This window comes from Perissodus microlepis, chromosome 22 (genome assembly GCF_051167445.1).
Source record: "Perissodus microlepis isolate ML-2025 ecotype Zambia chromosome 22, ASM5116744v1, whole genome shotgun sequence".
In the NCBI taxonomy this organism is placed as follows: domain Eukaryota; kingdom Metazoa; phylum Chordata; class Actinopteri; order Cichliformes; family Cichlidae; genus Perissodus; species Perissodus microlepis.
In genome coordinates, this window is record NC_140481.1 from 9,923,195 (window position 1) to 9,934,907 (window position 11,713).

The window sequence follows — 11,713 nt, forward strand, 5'->3', positions numbered from 1 at the left end:
TTTGTAATTAATTTTGCTTTTGGAAAGGGTTTGTAAAAGTGATTAGTTTGTTAACTTCTGGACCCTTCCAATAGTTAAGGGATTAAGAGAACCCTGGAGGGGTGTAGTGGAAATGTTTTAGTTGCCAAATGTCAGATGGGACAACAGGAGGGTTTAAAACGATTTTTGACCACTTTTAGAACTTGTTAAATCAGATTAAGTTAACTTTTGTTTATGTTTAAGTTGTAAGAAATTATTGGGTTGTTTTTTGTTTATATTTTTCCACGAAATAAATGCCAGAACTTCAAAGGCCGTGACACTGGTTCTCAGCCAGTGGCGTTTTTAGCACCTGGATGTTCTTCAGCACCCCCAAAATGAATCAAAGCATCCCCAAAGATTTCTTACTTTTTTTTGGACAATATTTGCTGTTTGTGTGACACACTGTTAAAAATATAAAAACCATACAGTACTTGGTTGAGAGGTAATATTTTAACAACAAAAGTATAGATATCCCCCCCCACCCCAACAAAATGGGTTGTTCCACCTCGCCTCTCCCCTACTCTGGCTCTAGCGCCCTTACTGCCAGAGCGATGGTGGCTGAGATGCAGCGGAGGGGAGGTGTGAGTGCCTGGCTTAAAACAGGACATGTTAGCTGCATTTAACCTTCAGTTACTCTTTATATATTTAGGTAGGAGTCAGACCATGTTTCTTTTTAGCTATTTGTGTGTGTGTGTCTCCAGGTGTTAATATGTCAATAAGTCAAAGCATTTAAACCAGGATATACAGTCATCCAAAACACAATAAATCTGAGCTGACAGTCACTGAAGCTTTTCTTAATGTTTACAAATCAAAGGCTAAGGCCCTCACTTCACTCTGTCTTCACACAGGAAGAAAATCCGCTGAGACCGTCATCCTGCATCCTTCCACTGGGATACTTCAATTCTTGTACAGCTCTACTTTTCATATAATAAATCCCATAACATGAGTCTGCACATGAAAATGGGTGTCTGTGTGTGTGATTTTATTTCGCATGAAATGTTCTCATTTCCTGATCAGATTACAATCAGACTGTCCACTCAGTCTCTCAGCTACAAAGATTGAGACTGGAGATTTGAATCTGAGCTGCTAATCAATCACTGATGGAGTCGTGTTCTCTGTCCTAATATATTGATGACTGATTCATTATTAAGGCATATTGAGTGCTCAAGTACAGTAGAAAAGCGCTTTAGATGAACCGGTTCAGTTACATACACAGGCCGTGTGAGTGTGACGCAGATATATATATATATATATATATATATATATATATATATATATATATACACACACACACATACATACATACATACATACATGTAGTGAACATATGAAGGACGTTCGGCTCTTTGTGAAGTGCTTTGGCATCTTCAGGAAACAGGAAGTTCACATAAACCAACAAATGACAAAAACGGCGGGGCCATGTTAGTGACGCCACTGTCAAAGGGGCGGGGATTCTCTCTGCGGTCTGTTGTTGTTGTTCGGCTCGACGGAAGCTAAAAGCTAACAGCTTCGCACGGAAATGCGCTCACACATACTATCAGATCGACACTACTGCTGCTGACTCGGTGCCGGTCCCGTGAGCTCGGATTGACCCGGTTCGGGCCCCCCGCTCCGGGTCGGATGACTCTGTCTCGTTAGCATGTTGAAGCTAACGGGCCGGTGTTCTTAGCGTCAGCCTGTTAGTCGGCAGCTAGCGGCTCTTTGTTTGCGAGCTAACCGAGGTTCTTCGCAGGATGCGGACCAACCTTGTTAACGTCCCGTTCAGCGGCTCGTGTCTGTGTTAATTGAATGTCGGGTTTATCGGTGAGATCCGTTATCCTCGGTAGCCGCTCGGTTCGGAGCCGAGGTCTGCTAACAGCTGACATGCAGCGCTCAGCTCTGTGACCTTGGACTCTTCCCCATTATCTTCATCATAACATCAGGGTTAGCATGGCCCTCAGAACAGACTGCAGGCAGGGTGTGGTTTGCCTGCTCCTCCTCACAGGTAAGTGCAGACTGACCTGTTGTCAGGTGTGTACACTTATGTTTTGTTCTGATGACGCCGGGTCCTGTCTCTTTAAGACTTCCCCCCTTTCCTGAAAACCTACTTTGTCCTGAATAAAGTGCGTCTGGAAGACTGCAGAAGGGCAGAGGTGTACACCTGTAACCATACAAGGACAAAGTATTACAAGCTAGTGTTACTTAATTTAATGTTTAACATAGACATGTGGCAGGAAGTGATTGTGGGCACTCACCAGTCTAAATTAATAGCCTTCCAGGATTAACTGTCACCCAGATTTTATGTCCCAAAAACCTGGACCTGAATGTGTAATATTTCACATTACAGATCTTGCTATATCAGTGTGTGTTCAGGGCCCCACAGTGCGTTACTGCAGCATCCAATCTGCTCCAAATCCACCAGTAGAGAAAGCGGAAGTACAATGGAGAGGCAGATGTGGAAGGACAGACCATCTAGTAGTGACAGCTGCAAATGGCTCTTACAGATTACTTTACATTCGGTCTGCTGTGATCTGTTGACAGGTGTCACGTCACTACAGCCATTACTCCTTTTTTCTGTGTAGTAAGCATAGCAGTTGGAAGATATCAATGAGTTTCTATTAAAGCTTGAAGATGTTGAGCATGGTTCAGTAATAATAACAATCATGATAATGAAACGGTCTATGTAAGTGATCAGGGCTTCACAAGTATCTTAACAGGGATCATCTTAACAGGGACCATCTTCTCTTAACCACTTTGGGCTGGAGTCAGAATGACACGCAGGTACACCTGACTAGGTCCTGTCCACCACAGGGCTAGCACTTACCACCAATAAGAATCACCAGTTGACCGGCAAGCTCTTCTTTAGTCTGTAGGAGAACAGATACCACAGAAAGGACAGGAAGTCTGATCCTTTTTCCTGTAACAGCTGTAACCCCTGCAACACCCGACCTCAGACTGCTTTATGACACAACTACACTAAAACTGGCAAAACAGCACCCCTGGTGGTCAAACTTGTAACATTTGATTATCAATTGTTGAACATTAACAATGTTGTATGGGCTCAAAATGTGGTCATAAATATTTTGTACTTGTAAAAAAGATTTGTATGTGTAAAAAAGATTTGTGTGTGCGTAAAAAAGATTTGTGTGTGTAAAAAAAAGATTTGTGTGTGTGCGTAAAAAAGATTTGTATGTGTAAAAAGAATTTGTGTGTGTGTAAAAAAGATTTGTATGTGTAAAAAAGATTTGTGTGTGGACTTAGCCCAAAAAAAACCCTGCAAGTTACAAGTACGAATTTTGACCCTATTTTTCTTCCTTTCATCTGATTGGTCGATGTCATGTCAATCACAAATGTAACAATCCAATCAGAGAACAGATGGGTTTGGCTGTCGGAGGGGCGCTTTTTTGAACTGCAGGTCCTTGAAGGGTGATACAGTTTGAAGCTGGAGGATCTCTATATAAATATCCGATAGCAGCTAGGTCCCCTAACTTTCAGCAGCTGTTGAAAGGATAAAGTTGTGGTATATCAGTGGTTAGAAATACCATTATTACTTTAGGATTAGTTTAACATAAAGTCAGGGCTGACCCGGGACCATTGCTGTGAGTCACAGTGCGCAGCATAAAAGTCCTTTCACATGGGACGCAGGATGTGCTGCTAATGCTAACTGCTAACTAAAAGCAAAGGATCCAGAATTTGTTGCGCTGGCTGCTGGGCTCTGTGGGTTTTTGCAGCAGCTCTACCTGTACTAGATGCACCTGCTCTTTGCTTTGTAATGAAGACTGTCATTTCCAAAACACTGCCCGCCCCCACCCCGCGGTCCGCAGTGCTGTTGAAAAGGCTGTGGAAGTCCCTATATTAAACACGTAGACCTGTGACACAAAAATCACCAAACTCGGACGACCACAGACTGTTTTCCTTCGTGGTGATGAAGGAAAACGCTGGGTTGGCATGTAAAAGGGCATTTATTCCCTTCAAAGACCTGCAGTTCAAAAAAAGCGCCCCTCCGACAGCCAAACCCATCTGTTCTCTGATTGGATTGTTACATTTGTGATTGACATGACATTGACCAATCAGATGAAAGGAAGAAAAATGGGGTCAAAATTCGTACTTGTAACTTGCAGGGGGTTTTTTGGGCTAAGTCCACACACAAATCTTTTTTACGCACACACAAATCTTTTTTACAAGTACAAAATATTTATGACCACATTTTGAGCCCATAATGTTGAGCATTGGCCAGCTATTTGACCCTGCAAGATTGAGCAGTCTTTAAGATGCCAAATTTTCAAAATAGAATCCTCCCATGAAGTATCATCTGCTATCTTCCTTCAGCGTTTTGTCCATCCTGTTTAACTTTTTCTTTTTTACATGTAACTTTTAATAGGAACTTGCTGGATGTAGAACACTGTGTTAAGACCACAGACAGGATAAACAATGCCTAAAGCTTGTGGATGTGAAAAGCAAACCTGCATTCTTTTTTTTCTAATGATCACCAAGGCCAAGTACCTGTAGTTCTTTACAAGTCTGTGTCAAACCTGACCCCTGACCTCCGTAGACACGTTCCCGATTAATTTAGGGGCTCAGTCATTTGTTTGAGTGATTTAAATATGAAGTCCTGATTACTAAGGATATACTAATGACTGATTGACAGGTCATTAGCCAATAATGGGGCAGTTTCACAGTAAGCTCCAGCTCTCACTCTGTTTTAAAACAGCAAGATGGCTGCAGCAAAAACATTCAAAGCTTCATAATATGATTGTAAACTGACTGCAAAAGTCCTTATCTGATCTTCAAGGGGGATAATCTGAGTCCATGATCTAAACATATACAAACAAGCTGCTCATGAATCAGGGTGATCACCTGGCATACTGTCTCCGTGCATGGTTTTCCAGCTGCACAGGAGCACAGAAGAGAGCACTACGCAGGGTTGTACAGGTTGCCTAGCAGATCGTCAGATATCCTCTCCTCCTCTTTTCTCAGGAAGATTAACAAATTCCTTCCAGACCCATAACATTCTGGTCATGTACTGTTTCAACATCTACCTTCAGGCAGACGTTTCAGATCCATAAAGACAAAAACTAACAGAATAAAGAACAGCATTATCCAGCGGTTCATCAGCTGTACGTCAGACTGTTATCAATATGACATCACTTCTAACCATGTGTTGTTGTGATTTTCCCCCAGGATGCATTGCTGTCTCTCAGAGGAATGAAAATGTCTATGTGTCAGGGATTTCTAATGGTGAGGTCACAGTCACATCTAGACATCAGGGCAGCACTAATGGCACACACACACCCACAAACACAGTGTCACACTAACAGTCCAACCCTGCCCCCCCCAGCCTGCAGTGATGTGGCAGAGCTCCTACGGGCATCCAGCGGTATAATCACCAGCCCCGGATGGCCCTTCCAGTATCCAGCCCGACTGAACTGCAGCTGGAATATCAGGGCGCGACCTGGAGATGCCATCACCATCAGGTACTACACTTACTGTCTCCATAGTTACAGCTGCCACACCCACATCAGGGCACAGAGTGAAAAGCAACAACCACATCCTCATTTTAACCCCATCTTTGCTCTCACAATGCCCTCCCTGTTCTGTCTTTGCAGCTTCCAGGACTTTGACCTACAGGGTTCCCATCGCTGCACCTCAGACTGGATGTCCATCAGCAGCTACAGGAACCTGGACGGACTCCGGGTTTGTGGCTCTTCCTTGCCACCACCCTACATCTCCTCTCAGGACCATTTGTGGATCCACTTCCACTCGGATGACAGCCTGACGGGAAAGGGCTTCAGACTGTCATACATCAGCGGTGAGGAAACACTGTGTGCTATTGGTGTAACTGGAGTAGAGGCTGATGCTCTGGATGGGAAACAAGTAAGATTTGTTGTGTGTGCAGGTAAGCCGCTGGCATCCAGCTGTGATGTGGACCAGTTCCACTGCTCAAATGGGAAGTGCATCCCAGACTGGTGGCGCTGTAACTCGATGGACGAATGCGGCGACAATTCAGATGAGGAGATGTGTGTGGACTCGCCGTTCTCCTTCCAGCCCTGCAGCCTGAACCAGTTCCCCTGCCTGTCTCGCTACACCCGCATCTACACCTGCCTGCCCCACAGCCTGCGCTGCGACGGTAGCATAGACTGCCAGGTAACACGCCACCTAGGTGACCCATTGCAGCTGCTCAAATGGTTCCTCGTTCACTTGCCGCTGCTGCTTATGTGACTTACATTAATGTGTCAAACAATAACAGGCAGCTGGAGTACCGAACCGGTACTCCTACCATTCGCCCAATGCATATCCTCGGGTTCACCACTCATAGCACATGTGGGCTAATCACCACAGAGTTCTGCTGACTCAGATCTAACAGATTTATAAAGGTCCGTTAAGTCACCCATAGTTTGTGGTACGCCTGTGCTGCTCTGCTATCGTGAGTGTAACTTGAGCTGATCTGTTGGAGTTTATGAAATGGTCTCTTTATGATGCAGACATCATGTCAGAGCTAAAGATGAGCAGAATGCGAGCTATGGCGTTAGGATTGTAAGCATGTTTAATATGAATATAGCTGTTTATATCTTACGAGGTATTAGTATTGTACTAATGCTGTGTTTACACAACATATTGTTACAAGTCGTTACATCTATGAGAAGGAGCACCTTATGTTGAAGATTTAACCCAGTGCTTTAGAGCTCAGGTGATCGGGACTCTGCCTGGTCTCCAAAGGACACAACAATCCACTTCAGGGGTTCCTTGGGCCGGACTGCTGACCATGTCCTCAACTTGGTGTGTCACAACGTCTCTTTCAGGACCTTGGCGATGAGATAGACTGTGATGTTCCCACCTGTGGCGAGTTGTTGAGGAACTTCTATGGTTCTTTCAGCTCTCCAAACTATCCTGATTTCTACCCTCCAGGAAGTAACTGCACCTGGCTGATTGACACTGGAGACCACCGAAAGGTAACCTCTGATCCCTGAGTGTGTTTGGGTAGCAAAGGACATCAACATTCCTGATGTTCTTCCTGTCTTCTCCTGCAGGTGATTCTAAGGTTCACAGATTTTAAACTTGATGGGACTGGCTATGGCGACTATGTCAAAGTCTATGACGGGCTGGAGGAGAACCCCCGTCGCCTCCTCAGGGTGCTGACTGCCTTTGACTCCAGAGCGCCGGTCGCTGTAGTTTCATCATCCGGTCAGCTCCGAGTTCACTTCTACGCTGACAAGATCAATGCGGCCAGAGGCTTCAACGTCACCTACCAGGTGTGTTTGATTTTTGAGGTGTTGTGCAGGTGGCCGTGTTTTGTTCTATTGTTCTTGATTAAGTAGTCTTTGTGGTCCTGTTTTTAGGTGGATGGGTTCTGCCTGCCCTGGGAGGTTCCATGCGGGGGGAACTGGGGCTGTTACACCGAGCAGCAGCGCTGCGATGGGTACTGGCACTGCCCCAACGGTCGGGATGAGCTAAACTGCTCATCTTGTCAGGAGGATGAGTTCCCCTGCTCCAGAAACGGAGCCTGTTACCCTCGGTCGGACCGCTGCAACTACCAGAACCGCTGCCCCAATGGTTCTGATGAGAAGAACTGCTTCTTCTGTCAGCCAGGAAACTTCCACTGTAAGGTACGATGGTAAGACCAGACTGGTGTGTTCTGACTTTAGTCTTTAACGATTCAAATCAAATGAGAAGCAGTAGGGTGGTCCTGTGAATCATCACAGACATGTGATCTCACTCACACAATAAACTGGAGGTGAACTTTGTTTAAAGCAGGTTTCATATTCAACTTTTTGTAGATGATTGTTGGGTTTTTCTCTGTATGCATTATTTTCGGGCCTTGAGGCAACTGTTTTTGTGATTTGGTGCTGTATAAATAAAATTGAATAGATGTAGTTTACAAATGCCTTCCAAACGCCTGACATCACAGCTAAAACATTAGAAATGCTAACCAAATAACTCCAAACACATCTTAGTTTTAGGCCGATCGCATTAAGGCAGCATCAGGACGGCTTTGTGGAGTCCAAGTCACATTTCCCACATTTGTCTTTCGGTGTGTGCCATTCTGTCTAATACAGAGAAAGGCATGTTTAACATCCAGTTACAGAAGACTAGAACACTTTAACCTCTGACTGATCCCTGTGTGTCTGATCCCTTCAGAATAATCGCTGTGTGTTTGAGTCGTGGGTTTGTGACGCACAGGATGACTGTGGGGATGGCAGCGACGAGGAGAGTTGTCCTGTCATTGTTCCCACACGAGTCATCACAGCTGCCGTCATTGGCAGCCTCATCTGTGGCCTCTTATTGGTCATTGCCCTTGGTTGCACATGCAAGCTGTACTCGCTGCGCATGTTTGAACGCAGGTAAGAATGTCAACACATTTCTGTTCACCTCGTGCTTCTGAACTCATTGTGAGTCAAGGCTTGTGATTGGTTGTTCCAGGTCATTTGAGACCCAGCTGTCCAGAGTGGAGGCGGAGCTGCTGAGGAGGGAAGCCCCGCCCTCTTATGGTCAGCTGATTGCGCAGGGACTGATCCCACCTGTGGAGGATTTCCCAGTGTGCTCAGGGAGCCAGGTACAGTTCTTATCTCACATAGCAGGAAGCTCCTGATTAAAGTTTTTGCGCACACTCTCTCTGTACACTGAAGAATGATCATATGGTTAGGTCCAAGGTCAAATGGAGGTTAAATACCACCTTTTTAAAGGTGACTCTATGTGGTCCTCAGGGACTTCAGGTAGATCCAGTTTGAACTGGTTCTCTCGTCTCTGTCCTCAGGCTTCTGTCCTGGAAAATCTTCGTCTGGCGGTCCGCTCTCAGCTTGGCTTCACATCCCTCAGGCTGCCTTCCTCTGGTCGTCGTAGCAACCTGTGGCGTCGCCTCTTTAATTTCTCACGGTCCCGGCGCTCAGGTTCTTTGGCTCTGGTCTCTGCAGACCTGGAGGACAGCGCTGGCACTGGCAGCACCGGAAGCTCCGGCTCAGACCTGTTGTCTCCAGACTCGGATGACACAGACACTGAGGGCGAGCGAGGGCGAGGCATCAGTGCAGTGGGTGGACCTGTTGCACCCCTCCCCCAGAAGACCCCGCCTCCCTCCGCTGTAGAGGCTGTGCTTTCGGTGACACCTTCTGTGACCCTGACATCTGGCCGAGACAATGACAGGCCTAGAGAGGCCCTGCCCCCATCCAGCCCTGTCACTATAGTAACCTCCAGTCCAGATCCCGAATGTCACAGTGACACCTCTGACCTCCCTGCCCCAGCTGCCTCTGCCCTGCAGCGCCTGGCCCAAAACCTGCACCGCTTAGCTAGAAATCTGACAAGAACAAGTCAGAACCAGCAGAGCCAGACCTGGACCAATCATAGCCCACTGCACCAGCTGGAGACAGGAAGAGGTGGGGTTGAAGTCACAGAGCGACGGGGGAGTGGAGAGGAAGACGAAGATGTGGAGCTCCTGATCCCCATCTCTGACTCAGACTCCTCTTCCTCGTCCTTGCTTGTCAGCGACATCCGACAACCTCTGCTCGAGTCATACCCCTCCTCCACCGTGAACCATGCCCCCCGCCATCACAATGGGAACAGTGGTCGAGGAGGGCGGGATGGCCCCTGTGAACACTGCGGAATGGTCCACACAGCTCAGATCCCTGATGCTTGCCTGGAAGCGACTGGCAAAACAGAGAGCAGTGATGATGAGCTGCTGCTGCTGTGCTAACAGGCTAACTGAAAGGCTAACGCTAGCCCTACTCCTTCAGTGTTCTAACTACACTAAGTGCAGCTTGTAAGCCTGTTAGTTAGCATGTTAACAACATGCTAACTGACAGGATAGCACTGCACAATGCCACACAACTCACTCCTCAGACACTCAGAGGGGTGGGATTATTATATTATAGCACCCTAGCTGGATCTGTGATGTCAAAGGTAAACAAACTGAGTGATGTCACAAATTTTATTTGGTACGACTTTAAAAACAGTCCCTCTGTTTCCCGGTCTGTCTGTTAAGGCACTGCCCAACCTTATGGTACGACTGAATTGTAGAGCTCCCAAGCAGGAGAGGGTCATTGACTGTTGGAGGCAGCCAAACGCTTCTTCCCAAAATCTAAGGCCAGGCCACATATAGCCCTCCCCCAAAAAAGTTCAGTTGGCATTTCCTTTACTCTCATTGGTCCTTATTTCAGTCACTGACATCAGAGTTCAGGTTATTTCCTTTGGTACTGCACACAAACTGAAGAAGAGCTGAGTTCAACAGGTTCTCCTGTCGCCACTTGAGAGTGGTGCCAAGTACGAAGGAATATTAGGGCCACATTAGGCAAAACATATATATATATATATATATATATTATTGATTATTTAGATAATAAACTCGTGATTTTGAGAACAGTCAAAACGTGGAAATCACATTTTCAATACAAACTGCCACGGCTTCTATACCCTCTACAAAATGCCGTGTGTAGCTGAGTTAGTGAAATGACTTTCATTATAGAAACTTGTTTCTCTTTTAGCTCATAAACAAAATGACACTGAAGAGATGGTGCCAGAAAGCTGCATTTGGTCAGAAGGAAAAAATACACAAACTTGAAAGAGTGGGTCGGATTTGTGCAAAATGAAATGGCTGGCAATGGACAGATGCAAAGATACCAATGGTTGTATCACAAAACACAATAAGACGGATCATCTGTTTGTTTCACTAACTTATCTACACAAGCCATTTTATAGAGGATATGGGAGCCGTGGCAGTTTTTTGGCTTGAAATAACTGTAATCTCCACATTTTGACTATTTAAAATACCATTTCAAGTTTGAGCTTACATTTCAACTTTAATCTCAAAATGGACACTTTTTTTATTAATGTGACCCTAACACTTCATCCTATTCAAGAGACGCTGGATGATTAGGTCAAATATTTGGTGTTTTGAGTAGGTGAATGTTCATTGGCTATTGACGGTAAAGCACAATGTGACATGTTCAACAGTTGAGTTTGATTTTAGAACCAGACCTAAATTATGTGACCCTCATGTCCAGTTCAAAGAAAAGGAAAGTCAAAGGTCAGTGTTTACAGCTCACATGGGACCTGAAGGATTTGGTACAGCGGAGGATCAGAACTCGAGTCAGACTTACCTGAATTATAAAGGTTTCGTAGCCCCGCCCGTCGTCACTACTCCTAGACTGAAGCCATTTCTGATGTTTGTTACAGTTTTTGGTACTCAGCTGACCTTGTGTGTGTGTGTGTGACTATGTATATTTATTATTATTATTATTATTATTATTATTATTCATGATGTGGTTATTATTGTTGTAGTTATTATTCTTGTTGTTGTGGTTTTGCTGTTTTCTGGCCTGCATGAATTTGGCCATTTCGTGTTTTTCTTTGTAGTTAAAAACTGATAAACTGCACTAAACATTAAAGGTTCACCTCCAGTGTCTCTTGTATTCTTTTTATTTTGCTCAACTTTCCACATGAACGAACATAAAGGTGAAAAAAAAGTAGGTAATTCAGAGCAAGCAAGTGAACTTCGCTCCTGTCAAATGTGTCAAATATCAATTTTATTTATTTAGAGAATTTATTTCACTATTTTATGACTGAGTGCATGCTCAGTGCATGCTGTTTATTTGTAAGGTGATGTTAGAGCTGTGAAACTAAATCAATTTAATCATTAAAGCTTAAATCACTGCATTTTGCCACAGATCAAAGTGAAATGAATTCAATTGATTGAACACAGGTGCTGAGCTGTCAACTGATCGGTACTTGG

At 45.0% G+C, this 11,713-nt stretch overlaps 1 protein-coding gene across 1 annotated transcript; it reads left to right on the forward strand.

Annotated features, from left to right (window-relative positions):
• Positions 1 to 1,429: 1,429 nt before the first annotated feature.
• lrp12 (low density lipoprotein receptor-related protein 12) lies at positions 1,430 to 11,386 on the forward strand. The gene is made up of 11 exons (XM_084919528.1): positions 1,430 to 2,002; positions 5,179 to 5,235; positions 5,336 to 5,471; positions 5,604 to 5,806; positions 5,894 to 6,141; positions 6,798 to 6,947; positions 7,026 to 7,247; positions 7,335 to 7,601; positions 8,134 to 8,336; positions 8,416 to 8,548; positions 8,750 to 11,386. The coding sequence occupies exons 1-11, from the start codon at positions 1,948 to 1,950 to the stop codon at positions 9,677 to 9,679; spliced, it is 2,604 nt and encodes an 867-aa protein (XP_084775654.1). The 5' UTR covers positions 1,430 to 1,947; the 3' UTR covers positions 9,680 to 11,386.
• Positions 11,387 to 11,713: the final 327 nt, after the last annotated feature.

Coding starts and splice junctions, on each gene's coding strand:
- lrp12 (XM_084919528.1), top strand. CDS start 1,948: ATGGCCCTCAGAACAGACTGCAGGCAGGGTGTGGTTTGCCTGCTCCTC. Junction 5,236..5,335: donor TGTGTCAGGGATTTCTAATG/GTGAGGTCACAG, acceptor TGCCCCCCCCAG/CCTGCAGTGATGTGGCAGAG. Junction 7,602..8,133: donor CAGGAAACTTCCACTGTAAG/GTACGATGGTAA, acceptor TGATCCCTTCAG/AATAATCGCTGTGTGTTTGA.